The sequence below is a fragment of the Punctularia strigosozonata genome (genome assembly GCF_000264995.1).
Source record: "Punctularia strigosozonata HHB-11173 SS5 unplaced genomic scaffold PUNSTscaffold_21, whole genome shotgun sequence".
Classification (NCBI taxonomy): domain Eukaryota; kingdom Fungi; phylum Basidiomycota; class Agaricomycetes; order Corticiales; family Punctulariaceae; genus Punctularia; species Punctularia strigosozonata.
In genome coordinates, this window is record NW_006767453.1 from 226,754 (window position 1) to 244,072 (window position 17,319).

Genomic DNA, 17,319 nt, shown 5'->3' on the forward strand with positions numbered 1-17,319 from the left:
CGACGCAATAGGCACCTAATGGACGCAAGGTACACACACTAAGTCCCCAACGACACAAGTTAGCATAGTATCTAGTACAGAGACAGTTACTCACCTAAGTCCCCAAGACACAAGAGGTCGAGATGGGGACTTAGGGCGAGCTACAGGGGTCTTATATACACAAATCCATGGTCCAAGAATAGTACAAAAGAATCACATGCAGGGCACAAGGATGAGTAAGACCGACCCACTTAGGTGGGTCAGGATTATGAATCAAGGAGTTAGAAGGAATAACGAGTCATTGTTCATGAGTAAGCGGAATAAAACTCCGGTGGCTGTGCAGGGCTGTGCAGGGCTGTGCAAGGCAGTGCAGGGCAGTGCAGGGCAGTGTCAATGATGCTGTACTGCTGCCACTGAAGGTCACGTGACTTTGGAAAAGGAAAGGTGGGATAAGGAAAATGATAAGTCCATATTTAGAAATGAAAAATGCGAAAATAAATTGTCCTTCTCTTCTCATCACAAGCAGAGGGTCAAGCACCGTGTGTGACACAGCGATGTCTAGGATCTGCGAGGAGCCCTCCACATCGGACAGCTTGTCGATGCGATCTTTGAGGACTGTGGATGCAAGAATGACAATGACCTTGTAAACGCGAAAGTCGATGCCATCGGAGGAGCGAATGACTAGATCTGCACTTGGATCGTTGAATGGCGGATCCGCAGTGGGTTCTGTCAAGCTCTTTAACTTCTTGTTTTTGTGTTTCTTTGGAAGTGCGCTCTGATCATCCGACATCGTTTGGGAGTGGATGATGAAGGTACTGAGCTAGTTAAGATATCGATGCCGTGGTTGCGGTGGGGACGACTTGATTACGCAGCACGCAGTCATCAGCATATACTTATGTACGTACTTACTCTACTTCCCACGATACCGTGATCTGCCCTGTAAGTAGTCCACGTTAGCTACGCGGAACATGCTGATCATGAGCTGCATGAGGGTCCTCACTTGATGATGGCTGTATGTACCTCAGTGTACATCGCGTCCACGAGAATTGTTGATTTGCCTGCGAATCAGGCTAGAATACCCGTATGTCCGAGCAAGGCGCATAAGTACACGCCCAAGTCGCGCTCCTGCGGGTGATTCGACGTTCTTCGCGGTGCACTCGAGCACGCAACGGACATCCTCTGTGGTATCGAAGCTCGGATCGCAGACCGAGTACATCGAGCGCAGGACCATGTCGACTACGCGACCGTCCTACGAGACGGCGATGGTAGGTACGCCACCCGTATCGTCGTCTTCCAGATTATATAGAGCATTCTTGAACATGTCCCGAAAGTGGGTGGATGCGTTGCTCAAGTCGGATGCAAACACACGGCTTTGAACACCCTCGGACGAGAGTATGATCACATCTGCAACGGATCACTGGCACTCTTCTGGAGGGCTTTTGCGATGCTGACATCCGTCTAAGTCATCATCGTACCAAAACAGCACTCTCTGTGTACCACAAGCACGTTCATGAGGTGGAAAACGAGTCAGGGCATCCCCTCACATTAAAGGCTGCTGATAATGGGGATCTAGTCAATGCTGGTAGGCAGTACCAAGTACGAGAAGCAGGATGTCAAAGAAAGGACTATGCACCCCGAGGATGTCGACGAGATTTATGTGGACCAAGCACATGAACTCTGCTACACCACCACTTCAGCATTACAATTTTGATGTAGTGCGCATACTTATGTGCCATTGTTCACACGTACGGTCAGTCCAGTAATAGTACTCAGTAACATGCTGCCAAAGATGCCTTGAATAATACTGTAAGAAGCTGAGAGTACCTTGTCGCCTCTCGCCAGTCAGGAATACCGGGCACTGACCAATTCGTATCTTGTATGCTGCCTCTACTCACCTCCGCCATACGTACATCGTTTTGGTTGATGGATCGGTGGTGTGGTCACTGTGGTGGCTGCTAGCATGGGGTCGTGAACGTGCACACAGCAGTTCGTGGCAGGCTTAATGCACTGAGCCATGTGTATTGATCCTTGATCGCGGCAACTGGCTGTGCCTTCGGCTTGCTCAGTCTCACTATCATATCATTGCAAGTATAGCTCTTCGACAGCTTCGAACTCTCCAGGCGCACGCTTATAACATGCAAAGGGGAGGGACTGGGTGCGTCAACTCATCATGGCCATCTTGTACTCCGAATCCTCCAGCTCAACGATCTCGTCCTCTTGTCACGCACAGTCGAAAACCCCGAATCACAACAGCAACGCGTCGACCGATGACGAGCTCGACAAGTTCGGATACATCGTCGACTGGGCGACGGCGGACGTGATCCTGCAGTCCTCCGATGGCGTGCAGTTCCCAATGTCGTGCCACGCGCTCTCCGCCGCCTCGCCCTTCTTCCAGAGCATGTTCGACCTCCCGCAATCGCCCGACACGCACACCCACCGCGGCGAGTTCATCTACCACGACCTGCCCGCCGTGCCCATGTCCGAGCGCGCGGACGTGCTCGGCCCGGTACTCCGGTGCTGCCACGCCCGCGAGGACGCGGGCGTCTCGAGCACGGGCCTGCTCGCGTCCATGCTCGAGGTCGCGGACAAGTACGACATGCTCGGCGCGGTCCTCGGCGCGATCGAGCGCAGCGCGCAGGGCGGTAGCGTCCGCCGCCTCGTCGAGCGCGATCCGGCGACGATCTACGCGTTGGCGTACCACCACCACCTGCCGGACCTCGCGCGGGCCTCGGTGCGCAGCCTGCTCCGCCTGGACGTCGGCACCATCGACGCGAGCAAGGACGAGCCGCTGGTGCAGGGATACCTGACCCCGCACGCGCGGAAATGCCTGAAGGAGTATCACCGGGCGTGCTCGCGAGCGGTGGGACACGTGCTGCGGTACCCGGTGTGGGCGCCCTGCGAGCGCGAGTCGCGGCTCTGGCTGGACGAACCCGATCGTTACGTCTGGTGGACGTGCGCGAGCTGCCCGGTGACAGGGGACGCGTCGTGGAGCCGGTTCAGGAAGCGCGAGCCCCGGGCGTGGTTCACGCAGTACCTCGCGGATATGTCGGTCACGCTCGAGGAGAGGCCGCTGGATATCGGCGACAACGCGGCGTTTAGGAGTGCGGTGCGGGCGGCGAGCAAGTGCGGGACGTGCGCGGAGCATGCGTACGAGCATTTGACGGAGTTTGCGGCTTTGCTGCAGGAGCGGGTGGATATGGCCATCTCGAGGGTGAGTCTTCTGCACACGATGTAGCAATCCTGTCTTCTTTGCTCAGCATACATGTTTCAGATCCAGCTGGAGTTGTTTTAGCTCATATTCGTATACGTAAAGCGTGTTCATGGACGATCAATCATAATGAATGTAGATATAGGTGATATGCGTAGGCCGCTCAACCCAGCATCTCATCGCGATCGCTACGTTGCGCGAGGACGGACATTTCGAGCAAGATCCGGGCGTTATGGGCTCTACGCTCGCACGAATGCCAGGCCATTCTATAGCGCCAACCCCGCGACTGAAGACGAAGATCGAGTTTCTGAGGTGTAGCGAGGCACGAGCGGTGGCGTGAGAAAATAGTCTACGGACAAGCGCAGCGACGCGGGGCGTCCCCACCGCGCGCCCCCGTCGTCGCCGAGTGCGAAGTCTAAAGCTTCGTTCCCCCGCCCCGAGTTGCCGAACCTATTCGGTCCCCGAATTTTCTGTCCATCAAGCTCAGACGGAAGCATTAAGCTCCTTTTCCGGATCCTCCAAAGCGCGCCGCTGACTCTAAAGCATGCCACGTATCACAGTCAACCCATACGAGCACGCCCCCCCGGACTTCCAGGGCCCCGCCTTCGCTCTAGCGAGGACCGCCATCGCTCAAGCCAATGGGGGAACCGAGGAAGAGGCCAGCCAGGCCCTAGCGGACCAGTGGACCGAACAAAATGATCTCGCGAAGCAGGCGTGGGACGCGCAGGTTGCGGAAGATCAAGAAGCGGCCGATCTAGCCGAACGCGAACGGGCAGAGCGGGAGGCCGCCGCAAACGCGGAGGAGGAAAGAGAGAACGCGAAGGCCCGACCCAAAGTCCCCTCCTACACCCAGGATCAAACGATCAGCGACGAGCAAGACCTGCATACCGACTACGACGTGCTCGTTAAGCTCCGCAACTACAAGTACACGGAGCTCTGGTACCACGGAGCCGACGGCAGAAGACTAGCGACGTCACTCGCCATTTCTCGCGGAGACGACACTATGGTACTCGCCAAGGAAGGCGAAGGCTTATCGATCAAGCACACCTCGTCTGCTCGCCTGGCAAGGCACTGCGTCCCTGATCGAGATCTCACCTGGGACCAGTTCACGATCGCAAAAGGCGGCTTGCTAGAAGATATGGCGCGAGTGGGCTGGGAGCCCAGTATCATCCGCGATTTCGCCCTTCTCTTCTACAAAATGGACGGGCACGGCATCCGGTACCAACCCTACGGCAACGCGTGCCTGCTTATCTACATGGACGAGATTCGTAAGAACTGGCACCTGTCGTATGAGCTCGACATCAAGAACAAGCCCAAACCGAACGAGGGCCTCATGTTCAACCCGGGGAACCTCAACGAGACTCGTCTGGCCCGGATCGTAACCACATACCTTCAATCGCAAGCGTATGACGCTCTCGCCGGTCAGTAATCCTGTTTTTCATCGCCCTTCGCGCCCCAGCTCACAACTTCAACCCCTTTCCCCCCCGACCCGGCTCGCACCTTTGCGGACCCTTCTCGCGATCACGATCGCGCACAACGTCGCGCCATCACCATGGCCGACGTCAATGCTGTCGCGCCTGCACGCTGGCGACCCACACCACGCGCCATGCCACCGCATGTCATCGCGCGCCGATCTCACGTCGTCCTCGTCACATCGGCGGCGCATTCCATACCCCCTTTTCCATCCCGGCGCAGTCCTCAAAAACGCCGCGCCGAGCGTGCCAACGATGCCGGCACGCACCGAAAGGGCGCACGCCGCCAAGGCAGTCGGGCCTTACGGGCACCCCGACCACAACCGCAACGAACCGCGTCAGAATTTTCGACAAGGCGCCGGCGCGAACGCCCATTCGCCGTGCGCCCTCTGTCTCGGGCGATCCGCGCACAACGTACGCGCTTGCAACTCCAAAACCCTGTGGAACGGAAAGACAGCACTCTGTTCCCGAAACGACAAGGGCATGCTCGTCGGGCCCGATGGGGCCGTTTTCTGCACCGACTTCCAAATCCTCAGGGGCTGTCGCCGCGCAGTGACCCACACCTACAGGCACGCGTGCTCCGGATGCGGAGATGGGAGTCACGGCGCTTGCAAGTGCCCGCTCGCGCAGGGCGTGTGAGGCCCTCACGCCGCTTCACGCAGCAGCCTGGGAACTTCAACTTGAGCGGCACGCGTTGTCTAATAAATACCCATTCTTGGTTCAAAGTATTCGGTTTGGCTTCGACGCGGGCATCGCCCCCCCTCACGCTACTTACACCCCCCCTAATCACCCCTCGGTCGCGCAGCATCGGGCGCAATTTCAGAAGAATGCGGACCTCGAGTTCCGGCAAGGCCGGTACCTGGGACCCTACACTCGGCGGGTCATCGAACAGGTCCTCGGGCCCTTTCAAACCTCCCCCCTATCCATCATTCCCAAGCCGCACAACCCCTCGAAATTCCGGCTTATTCAGAATCTCTCTTTCCCGCTCCAACCCCGCGACGGCATCTCCTCGATCAACTCAACCATCGACGCGCGCATGTACCCCTGTACCTGGGGCACCTTTTCAGTGGTGGCGCTCACCATCGCGAGACTCCCCCCCGGCTCCCAGGCGGCGTGTCGGGACGTCAAAGACGCATACCGAACAATCCCGATACGACCAGATCAATGGCCGGGGCTCGTCGTGCGGTTGGCCGAGGGGGACACTTTCGCCGTCGACACGTGCGATTGCTTTGGCCTGCGCTCAGGATGCGGGATCTTTGGCGCCGCAGCCGACGCCTTCGCCGACATCGCTTGCGCCAACGGGATCGGGCCCATCTCCAAGTGGGTGGATGATTTCATCTTCTTTAGGATCCCGTGCACCGCGCTGGCCGAATACAACCTACAGCGATCTGTATGGCAGAAGTCGATACAGGAAACGGGCGGCCAGCACCAAGACCGAAGCAGGATATGGTACGGCGGAGTTGAGCTCCCCGACGGGCGGTGCAAAGAGTTCGACGAAGATATGTCCTTCCCCATCCGCGACCTTGCTCCGCGTATGCCCCGCTCCGCGGAGGACGCATCCTTTTGCTACGCGATGGCCAACATCGACGAGATCTCGCACGAGCTGGGCTGGGTCTGGGGCCTGGACAAAGACGTCGGCTTCGCCGAGATCACACCGTTCACAGGCTTCGAGTGGGACCTGCGGAGGCAGACGGTCGCCTTGGGCGACAAGAAGAAGACGAAGTACCTTGAGGCCATACGGGCGTGGCGTGCCTCGCGCACGCACACCCTCCAGGAGGTGCAAAAGCTGTACGGTAAGCTCCTTCACGCCTCTCTGGTGGTGCCAGCCGGACGCGCGTACCTCGTCGGACTGGAGACCATGCTGGGGATCTTCCACGATAGTCCTTTCAAGCCGCGCACCCCTCCCGCCAGCACTCCTAACGACCTCAGTTGGTGGGAAGATACCCTCAGGAGGCCAAGCCTCTCCAGAGCAATCCCCGGCCCCGTCGAAATACTCGACGTCCACGCTTTCTCCGATGCTAGCTCTCGTACAGGAATTGCAGTGGTCATCGGGGGCTGGTGGAGGGCGTGGCGTCTCCTCCCGGGGTGGGATCAGGACGGCCGAGGGATCGCGTGGGCCGAAGCCATTGGTTTCGAACTCCTCGCACAAGCCGTCATCGCCCGGTGCCCTGCTGGACGGCACGTCAGGCTCTACGGGGATAACAAAGGGGTCGTCGAGGGGTGGTGGAACGGTCGCAGCAGAGACCGTCGCGTCAACGAAGTTTTCAGGCGAGTCCACGCGGCAAGCGAGCATCACGGCATCCAATTTCATTCACGATACGTCGCGAGCGCGGCCAATCCAGCAGACGGGCCCTCAAGAGGAGTCTACCCGGCGGCTGCTCTATCGCTCCCTCCCATTCCCCTACCCGCAGGCCTCGAAACGTACATCATCGACAGTGCAGCCCCTCCCTCCGAACGCGAGCTCGCAGCTGCCGCTGCCGGGTACCTTCCGCGCCCCGAGCCAAAGCGGCGCGACTCATCCCTCCAGAACTCCATCCAGCAAGCCGACCTTGAACGCCGCAACGAGCAATTCGCCGCTCTCAACTTCCGGGACTGGGCGACACTCTGACCTGGACCCATCGTCTCGAACGTCTGGCCGCATTAGCTTGCGCCCTGCCTGCCTCGCAAGGCATCGCCTCCTCCAGTGGCGGCCGGCGGCAGGGCGTACGACTTTCACCGCCAGCGGAGAACCATCCGGCCTCGCGGAACACGACCTCCAGCGTGTTCGCAACGTGATGGCCAGTGCCCTCGCCGATTCGACCACCAAAACTTACGGCGCGGGGCTCCTGGCTTTTCACGCCTTCTGCGACGAGAGGCGATTGTCCGAGGCGCAGCGCGCGCCCGCGTCCGCAGACGTCATGCAGGCCTTCTTGGCTTCGCTGGCGGGTATGTATGCGGGCACGACACTAACGAACTATTTCTACGGCGTGCGAGCCTGGCATCTGATCCACGGCCTCAGCTGGGACATGAACGAGGCCGCCACTCAGACAATGTTCCGCGCCATCGAACGATTAGCTCCAGCATCCTCGCGGCGCAAGAAGAGAGCCCCTGTCACGGAAGAGGTCATATCGAAGATACGGCAGCGCCTCGACACCGGCCAAGCCATGCACGCGGCGGTATTCGCCTGCCTGACAGTGGCTTTCTACGCGTGCGCGCGTCTGGGCGAGTTGACCGTCCATGCCCTCGATCGGTTCGATCCGGCGATGCACGTCAAAGTGTCAGACCTGGGCGAAGAAACGGATAGGAACGGCTTCTCGCAGCAGACGCTGCACGTCCCACGCACGAAGTCTGCCCCAGACGGCGAGCAAATATACTGGGCCACGCAGAACGGGGTCGTAGACCCAGTCGCGGCGCTCGCGCAGCACATGCGAATTAACAAGCCAACCGCAAACGAGCACCTCTTTTCGTACACGCACAAGAACGGTAGGAGGCCACTAACAAAGTCCGCCTTCCTACGCGTCATTCGTCAAGCCCTACGCGAAGCGGGCCTCGAGCCCTTGCAGGGGCACGGCATCCGCGTTGGGGCGACTCTCGAATACCTCCTGCGTGGGGTACCCTTCGATGTCGTCCGGACCAAGGGACGATGGGCGAGCGACGCTTTCCTGTTGTACTTGCGCAAGCACGCGCAAGTCCTGGCACCGTACATGCAGGCGCAGCCGGAGCTGCACGCGAACTTTGTCCGCTACGCCATGCCGCCGGTGCGATGACTGGGTGAGTGCACCTCCTACTTCTGCGGGTGATAGCAGGCGCAACGCGTCGTTGCACTCCTTAACATCGGGATTTGCGGCTCACTATCACACGCAGACATCTGAATCGGGGAGCCCTTCGGGGCTTTCGCCCGTTTTCTCCATATCGAACAATTACTCTACTTTATTCACGCGATGTAATTACCGTCCACTCATTTAGAACACGACTCCGACCCCGAAAGGGGCACATCAAGAATTTATTTGCATGGTAGCGGCGGGAGCGAAGGACATAGAGAACGATATGGGCAGAGCGCGGGGTGTCAGCAGACGCCTCGAAGCCCGCCGTAGACGGTGATGGCCCTGGGGAAGGGATGCCAAAGGTCCGGTCTCCAAAGACGAAACGAGACGCGATGGCCGTATTCGGGTGCACCTGGGCTCAATCCGGGTAGGGATCTGGATGGGAGAAGCAAGGGCGGCTGTACCCAGGGACACGGGAGAAGGCCCGAGGATCTTCTGGTGCTCTGTGCACGGGGAGCATGGATGGTTGCCGGTCGAACGAGTCGGGAAACGTGCGAGGATGTAGCACAAATGAAAAGAGCTATGAATATACACGTTTTGCCCTAGGCCCTGTGGGTGTTGGTGGCCGGATGAGCTAGTTAAGAGATGACAAACAAGCTCAAGGTTTCGAGCCGAAGGGTTGGGCAGGCGGCGCGACGAGCCCGCTATCTGCGACGAGACGCCACCGGAAGCATCTCGTTCTGCTGCTAAAGGGACGGATCTAACGGACCTATCGGGAGGTGGTGCAGTCAGCCGACGCTATATATGAGAGATCATGGACATGTCGCGCGCGCAACGCTCGATATCCCACCGAAACCCATGATTTGGGTAGCGTTGCGATCGTGATGAAACGTTTGAGCGTCGACGGCCGGGCGTTGAGAGGTGCCTGCGTAGGGGCCGTTACGTTGCCCTGAGCTGAATCCGCGAAACAAAAGCGGTCCTAAAAGCTACTTAGAGGTGAGATAGAGCAACGTTAGCGTGCGAGTGTGCCACGGAAAACCCGCAGCGCGCAGTGCGAACGAGCGCGGGTCTCGGTAAATCCGGGGTAAGTGTGAAACGAGGGAGTTCTTGTGCCTCAGACGAACCCTGCGATGAGGCGGGGGCGGGGAAGGGGAAGGGGGGCGAAGTGCGGGGTCGTGGGGTACCCGGAAGGTATTGAGAAGGAGGTTAAAGATGAGATGGATGGGCTGGGCGCGCGATCCTAGCTGCCATACTGCTTGTTGGATATGTGAGTAGATGGACGCCGATGTATGAAATGGTTGTATGAAAGGAGAGGGCTGCGCTGGGCAGGTGCTGGGTGTCGCGAACCATACTAGCTTTCCGCAGAGGCGCGGGGCGCCACCGAGGGGATCTCAAGAGATGGCCGGGGTAATATCGGAGAAACAACCCGTGCGTTGATGGATGGAGAACCGAAGGGACGGACGGCCCTGCTCTCGGTGTCCATCCAAGAATACGTAGCTTTGCGACGTGATATGGTGAAACGCAACAAAAGCAGGACAGCCCGTTCACTTCCGATGTCGTTGGAGTCGAATAAATCACGCAGATGGACACAGCAAGGCATGGAACGAGCATGGGGGTGCGCATATGATTCTGAATCGGAACTTTGGCTGGAACATGGCTGTGATCGCGTCCGCCCCGGATGCAAAATCGGAACCAATAATCACGCGGCCATGGACGTCCCGTTCGTCGGTAGAGGGCCGAACCCGCGTTCTTCCTTGCCGGGTCGTCGAAACTCAATCTCGCTCCCCCCCCTCTCTCTGGAGAATGCACAGCTTTGCGGGGTAAGAGAAGGTGAAGTTCGTGGACGGAACCTTGGCCGACTCCCCCTCGCGAAGACGAAGGGGCTCGACGCGTCCTCGTGAGCGGCGATGGGTCTTCTGGTGTCCACCCGAGCTCCAAGATCATCGAGAACTGGGGCGTGTTGACAGTCGGCGTTGACGTTGAGTTTCGATTTGCGTCAGCTGGTCGGCGGGATGAGCGGCCGTCCGTTGGCGTGCGATGGGGCGGTAATCACGGGGCTCGCAGGGTTCAGTTCAGTGCAACGGCGCAGCCCTGTCGCACCCCCCACGTTGCGGACGAGAAATCGTGAAAGGCGCGCGCCACAGTCGCTCAGCTGATCAACAGAGGAGGGGGCTTCTCGGGTGCGGACGTTCAGTATAGTCTTGGTCAGATTTTGCCAGGTTCTCGTGCGGAGCTCGGGGCTCAGGGCTGCTTATGCTCAGGGCCCACAGGGGGGCGGCGACACGTTGTTCGTTGGGACTCGAGCGGGCGATGGGCGCGAGCAAGTCCGGGCGTGCGCACTAAAGAGGAAACATAGCGCGTGGTGCTGTTCACCGGAGCATAATCGATTATATATTTCTGACCCTGGGCGCGGCTGGCCCCTTTGCGGTCTCGGATCCAACACATCATCCTGATTCGTCGCGACAGCGATGCTGCGCAGGACGACCGGGGGGTCGTGGATGATCCGGACGGCATGGGCTCCGTTTCGCAGCGGCCACGGGGGTCGTCGGATGGCGACTGGTTATTCCTCTCATCCATCGGTGGTGGGGCAGCGCACGGAGCCGTGTCGGGACATGCCGCGCTCGACGCTTGGTCGGAATTGATGGGACCATCGAGCGGAAAGGGAAGGCGGGCGCGATCGCCAATCGTTTTCCCGGAAGATTTGGGCAGGCGAGGGGGGAGCCCGGCTCACGTGCGCGCCAGGGAGAACTCGGACCGCTGTTGCCATTGGCGGCCCAGCCGAACAGGGCGGAGCATCCGGCCCATTGGTATTTTCCACCAGCACACCCGCACCTCTCCCAACCACCACCACCACCCGGTCGCTGTGCCCCGTCGCCGCCGCACCGCCAGGGATGTTCTGAGTTCCCCGTGCAACACAACGACCACGACCACTTGCGTGATTCAGATCAGCGACACGCGCACCCCTGCATCTCTTCCCCCTTCGCCGGAGAGAGCCACACGTGCCGTCATCGACCCATTTCTAGGCCCCCCCCATAAACGTCAAGCCGCTTCTCTAGCGCATCCCTCGGTCATAAACCGCCCTCACGCACGCCCCGCACGTCCCGCATGGCCACTTACCTACCCCTCCTCCTCGTCTCCGTCTCAGCCAACAACACCGCGCCCGATGACTCCGCCGTCACGACCCAGCCCCGCGGCCAGGTCGACTACCTCTCCCATCACTGGGAGGAGGACGACGTCGCCCGCTCATGGAGGAGCATGACCAAGCAGAAGGACCACATTGCGAACGGTGTCAGGCTCGAGAACGCCAGCTGGCGGACCTGGTGGAAACAACGGAACGGATTGAAGACGATTAGCCCTGAGACACTCAATTGGTGAGTTGCCAGGCTTCGGTTTTCTTCCATATCATGTCCCCCAACCGTGCCTTGGCGCGGCTTCGTTACCTCTTATCGCCCCTCGATACGACTCATATCACCCCCGCCACTCGAACCGCTCGCTAACCCTGCACCCTCCCATCGGCCCAGGTTGAAAGACTCAGACGTCACGTGGCTCTATGGCCCGCTTCACACTGCCGGCGACTGGACCAAGCCGCCAGAAGCTCGGAACGAGGGCGGGATCAGCGCCTGCGGCAGCTCAGCCCAGGATCTGACGCGATTCCGCCGCGATTCTCCGTCGCCCCCCACGTCCGAGAACGCAGGGCCGAGGAAGCCGATCCTCAAACACCGCACGATCGGCGAGCTCCTGATGAGCTACGTCCCGCCGTCTGCGATCGCCGACGATGACGACGACGACGACTACGAGTTCGAGGAGAACGCGAACGCGGCGGACGCGCCGCACCGCCCGCCGCTTTTGCACACCAAGAGCGACACTCACATCATGCGCTGGCGCAAGAACCAGGCGTTCCGCAAGGATTCGCCCCCGCGGATAGTGCTTCCGGCCGAGAAGCCGGAGGGCGACGATCCGGCTAGGGCGGGTGCGCCGCTCAGCCCGGCGTCGAAGACGAGCGAACCTCACGAAGGCAGCGACCAAGACGGCGCTCAGCCGAAGAAGCGGCATATCAGCTTCAACACGTTTGTCGAGCAGTGTATCGCCATCGACGAGCCGCAGCCACGGAAACGGTTCAATTCGGGCAGCCGCCACCCGTCGCCGTTATACGACACTTATTCTTACGACGGACGGTCAGTATCGAGCGCACTCCTTGCGTATCGTTGCTAACTCGAGTATTTAACCTATTCAATAGAGTGGACTCGGAAGAGGACGAGTTCGAGGAACACCATGATACCATGGTCAGCCCGTCCGACTCGGAAGACGACCAGCCTCTCGAGATCCGTACGCGTTCCCGGACGACGTCGCTCACGAACCCGACGGCGCACTTTGGCCCGCACGGTTTCCTCTCTCGCGCGCGGCCGCCGCTGATGCGCACCTCCTCTTCGGACAAGTCGCACGTGACCATCGCGCCGATCGCGCCGACGATGCTCAAGACGTACGGCGTCGCGTCGGGCGACGTGGAGCCGACGGCGGAGTACCCGTACTTCCGCGCGGCGGGCGACGCGCCGGGCGAGCTCGTGTACGTCCCGCCGGTGGGGAGCAATTACGAGCTGCTGCCGGGCTCGCGCACGGGAAGCAGTGAGGACGTGTGGACTCATCGCGAGGCGCATCTCATCGTCGGTGCAGGGTCGCGCTCGAGCAGTAGCAACTCGTCGACGTCGTCGGGGTCGGGCGCGTCGTCCGTCGCGGGGTCGTCGACGGCGAGTACGCCGTACTCGCGCACGGTGTCGATGCCGCCCACGCCGCACCCGAAGGTGTGGGAGGGCGTGCCGCCGCCGCCGTCGGACGATGACGTGAACGGGACGGAGCTCGACGCGTACGATTATTTCAGCGGACCGGATTTGGGCGAGGATTTCCCGGAGAGGAGCGGTGGAGGCGAGCGCGAGTCGTATGCGGATAGGAGGACGAAGGAAGAGGAGAAGGGGGAGAAGGAGGGGAAGGAGGAGCAGGGGCCGGTGCGGTATGCGGAGGGAGGGGCGGCGAGCGTCACGAATGGGCGGAGTAGTGGGCCTGAGGGAGGTGGCGGGTCGCGGTCGGTGCCTGTGGTTATCAATACGGCGGGCGCGGTGGAGGAGAGGGAGGAGCATTCGCCGACGGTCTCGAAGGACGAGACGAAGCCGAGGTCGCCGTCGCCCGAGCGGCAGCAGGACCCGTCGGTGCCGCATAGCGCTCCGGTGCCCGTGCCTAGGGTCGGCTCGGCGCACAGTCAAGTCGTACCGCCTGCATCGTCGGTGGCTCCCGACTTTTTGTCCCCTCGCGAGGCGAGCTCGGGGTCGCTGCGTGGACGAAGCGCACGCTCGGATAGGACTGCTGCTAGCCCCGGTGGGTCGAGGTCGGAGTCGCGCGGGCGCTCGGTCACGCGGAGCTCGTCGTTCTCCGATCGCGAGCGGTCGTCGAGCAGAGGCGCCAATTCGCCGTTGGGCAGTATATCCCCGACGGGTTCGTTCGTCGGCGCGGGACGGAGAACGACTGGCGCGAGCGTTATACAACGAAGGGCGAGCGCGGACAGCGCAGGCGGTGGTGGGGAGAGCGGTGGTCGGGAAGGACGCGGGCGCGAACGGAGCGATCGGAGGATAAGCGAGAGCTTGAGCCCGCCGCATGTGGCCAAGGCGCCTGCGTATCAGCCCTACCTTCCGACGTCGTCGGAGAGGCCGACGGGCGGTGGAGACGACAGCTCATCGTCGGGCTCGTCGACGATCTCGGCGCCATCCACTTCGGCTACGCAGACGAAGTCGGGGCTCGCGCTCCCCATACCGTCGCCCATACCGGAGGAGGACGAGGCGCGGTCGCGGAACCCGACTCCGGCGAATTCACCTACGCTCGCGGCGATGCAGCGCGTGCTCCCCCCGGACGCGTTCGCGGCGCCGAACACGCCCCCGCCGAAGGCGACGTCGCATGCGAGGACGACGTCGAACAGCTCGGTGAGGTCGATCGACTATGCGCCCGTGCAGAGCAGCCCGATATTGAGGCCGGCGGATAAGCGGCGGAGATCGTCGGATGGGGGTCCGGACGGGACGCTCGTGGGGCGCGCGGCGGATATCGTGTCGACCGCGCGCGGGTTCTTGGGATCGCTGTGGGGCGGCGGCAATTGAACGAAATCGAACGAGAACGGGCGTACACGCCCGACGCGGACCGCATTTTTTTTACCTACCTTCATCCCGGTCATCGTCCCTCACTCGTCAGTTATTGGTCAACCTATCGCGTTGCGGAGCTCCACCCGTTCTCGCACATCGCGCATTGTACTCTCTTCCTCCTCTCATACGACGGGTCTTCTCCCCCACCTCGTTGCGGCTTAGGTTCCTTACCTTACCCGCGTTGCACATAATCAGGGTTTCGTTATTACTCGCAAAGTAACATCATCATTATCCTATCTCTCTTTTTTTTTTGTGCCTTCTTTTCTCCTTTTCACCTTCCAGATTGTAGTTTTCCATGGACTCCGTCTGCGCCGGCTCGGGCCGCGCACACGACAACCTTTTTTGCCATCTTTTTCCCCCGTTTCTTGTCATTTCTTTCTTCCCGGTCTTTTTTTTTCTGGTCTCGTGTCATTACCAACCTGCTTGCCATCATCCATATCAATTGTAACTTTATAAACCCGCCGCGTTAGCCCGACGGTCTCAAGTCGTTCTAATCACCATCGCTGGGGCGCACACGAGAGATTTAGCGGGATAAGGCGCAGTTGCGTCGACGACCCGGCATGCGCGGTCGCGGCGACAACCCGGCGATATGGAATTGCGCACGTATGGCGTACAAAGAGGGGATAGGGGATACATAATAAGGGTGGGTAGCTAAAATGTATGCTATTCGAGAAACAGCCTTGTCAGGCCGACAGGGACACACGAAGACGACGAGAAGATTACCTGGGCGAGCAACAGTCGAGGCGAGAGGGGCAACGGCAACGTTCCCCGCTCGACCACTGTTCTATACGCCCAGGAAGACTGAGACAGCGCAGCGGCGCCATTAAGACAGGGGGGAAAACACCCGGTCACTGACCCGCAGGCTATCGGGCCCGTCGAGGTCTCGCGCGGATGGGTGACCGGGGTGCGAGCACTGGCTGAGACATTGTCCGACAGCCGCGCGCACTGGGCGTAGTACTCGGCTTGAGTATGGGGCCGAGAGGCGCAGACGTGCATGGCACACTCGTTGATTAGACTCTAGTAAATCACCTTTAAAATCGACTAATCACCATCGCTGGGGCGCACATGAGAGATTTAGCGGGATAAGGCGCAGTTGCGTCGACGACCCGGCATGCGCGGTCGCGGCGACAACCCGGCGATATGGAATTGCGCACGTATGGCGTATAAGTGGTATATGGTTTATCTGCGGAGCCGAGATGAGATGGAGCGATGGAGCGGCTTCGGATGAGTTTGGGTGAAGTGGTGTGAGCAAGCGCGATGAGAAAGGAGTGCACAAACAAAGGGAAATGAAGGTTAATCTTCGTTCATAGCAGGGCGCCCGAGGATTAGCGAAGCTAGTAGTGTCGGGTTCTTGCGGATGTAGATACGAAAAGTGTCGGAGGACCAACGACCTGCGGCTTGAATGAGGTCGGGAGGTACACCTTCAGCAGCGAGAGCCGTGGCACCTCCGGAGCGTAGCGAGTGCCCAGAAAACTGAGGTCCGAAATGACGGTGAAGGTGGGATATGAACCAACGACGAGTGGGGACGGAACCATCGGATCTGAGCCAAAGGGCGGGGAGTAAAGGAAAAGAGGAGTCGCGGGAGGTGAGATAGGCGAGGAAAAGAGATAGTGGATCGTCGTCGCCTTGGCGTGATTCGATCATGACTTTGTTGCCTTCAAAGAAACGGTCGGCTTTGTGGGCGGGTAGCAGGAACTCGTACCCGCGCGTGTAGGTCGTCACCGAGTGCCGCATGATGACCTTCCTCCAGTCCTGAAGGTATTGACGGTCAGGCCAAACGAGTTCTCCAATACGCAAGAGGCCGTTGAATGCAGTGAACAAGATGGCCAGGAAGAGTTTGTCGTCATGCGAGGAGGAGAGGTGGTAGTGGTAGCGGGAGGAGCGAAGCTGTGCGCGTGTGAGGGGCAGCTTGCGGACGGTTGCGATGGCCTTGAGTTTCTTTCAACCATCAAGTGTACGGGATACCAGGGATGAACGGCGGACAGTACGGACATCGGGGAAAAAGGGTTCCAGTTCGCTGCAAATCCCCGAAAGGTAGGAGTCAACGGATTTAGGGCGAATGTGATGGCACATGAATACCACATAAAAACTGAACGTATCGGGTGTGGGCTGGATGGCAAAGTTGTGTATGCGGCAGAAGTATAAGTAAGAGTGGAGGGCGCTAGAATAACTCGCCCGTGTAGACGATTCAAGTGCGAAGCCGAGTGCAATGGAACGTTCATGCACTAGGCGTTCCCGTGTCCAAGGGGCCCGAGTGGGCTGCCTGGACGATGTTCCTGTAATGTTCATTTTTTCATTGCCCCCAACGCGGACTGTGTAAGAACCCCTAGATCGTGGTACCTTCGGCGGGTACCGAACCGTCGTGGTTGTTAGACTTGGCGTAAAGTCTGTCGTTGTAGTCTAGGCTGTGTCGTGTGACTTAGGCGTGAGAGTTCGGACTCTAGACGCACTAGGTCGAGTGTGGTGGGTTGTTGTAGGTAGCGGTGTCTTAGTTCTTAAGTCTAAAAGGCCGTAACCGAACCGTCAATCGTTATAGCGCTAAGGGCGTGTATAACAGATGGACGAGCTGAAGTCCATCGACTTCAGCTAGCGTCTTATATACTACTATACAAGTACTGTACTAGAACCTTCCAGTACCTACCATAACGTTCTATACTATTCTACAATGTTCCTTATGAGTCATAGTCGAGTCATAACCTGAGTCACTACAAGTCCTAGAACCTTCAGGCGCATTCCAG

At 59.6% G+C, this 17,319-nt stretch overlaps 5 protein-coding genes across 5 annotated transcripts; 4 read left to right on the top strand and 1 right to left on the bottom strand.

Annotated features, from left to right (window-relative positions):
- The first annotated feature begins 2,226 nt into the window (after window positions 1–2,226).
- Window positions 2,227–3,333, top strand: PUNSTDRAFT_55946 (uncharacterized protein). The gene is made up of 2 exons (XM_007388863.1): window positions 2,227–3,190; window positions 3,251–3,333. The coding sequence occupies exons 1-2, from the start codon at window positions 2,333–2,335 to the stop codon at window positions 3,269–3,271; spliced, it is 879 nt and encodes a 292-aa protein (XP_007388925.1). The 5' UTR covers window positions 2,227–2,332; the 3' UTR covers window positions 3,272–3,333.
- Window positions 3,334–3,731: 398 nt separating this feature from the next.
- PUNSTDRAFT_77405 (uncharacterized protein) lies at window positions 3,732–4,616 on the top strand (the record flags this gene model as incomplete). Its single annotated transcript, XM_007388864.1, has 1 exon — window positions 3,732–4,616. The coding sequence occupies one exon, from the start codon at window positions 3,732–3,734 to the stop codon at window positions 4,614–4,616; it is 885 nt and encodes a 294-aa protein (XP_007388926.1).
- Window positions 4,617–7,304: 2,688 nt separating this feature from the next.
- PUNSTDRAFT_21934 (uncharacterized protein) lies at window positions 7,305–7,832 on the top strand (the record flags this gene model as incomplete). The annotated part of the gene is made up of 1 exon (XM_007388865.1): window positions 7,305–7,832. A coding segment is annotated over one exon (528 nt), but the record flags the coding sequence as incomplete, so codon positions are not given.
- A 3,614-nt stretch (window positions 7,833–11,446) lies between these two features.
- PUNSTDRAFT_123132 (uncharacterized protein) lies at window positions 11,447–15,042 on the top strand. Its single transcript, XM_007388866.1, has 3 exons — window positions 11,447–11,773; window positions 11,924–12,577; window positions 12,640–15,042. Exons 1-3 carry the CDS (start codon window positions 11,508–11,510, stop codon window positions 14,537–14,539), a joined length of 2,820 nt encoding a protein of 939 aa, XP_007388928.1. The 5' UTR covers window positions 11,447–11,507; the 3' UTR covers window positions 14,540–15,042.
- Window positions 15,043–15,874: 832 nt separating this feature from the next.
- Window positions 15,875–16,870, bottom strand: PUNSTDRAFT_77502 (uncharacterized protein; the record flags this gene model as incomplete). The annotated part of the gene is made up of 3 exons (XM_007388867.1): window positions 15,875–16,026; window positions 16,249–16,510; window positions 16,547–16,870. 3 exons carry the CDS (start codon window positions 16,868–16,870, stop codon window positions 15,875–15,877), a joined length of 738 nt encoding a protein of 245 aa, XP_007388929.1.
- Window positions 16,871–17,319: the final 449 nt, after the last annotated feature.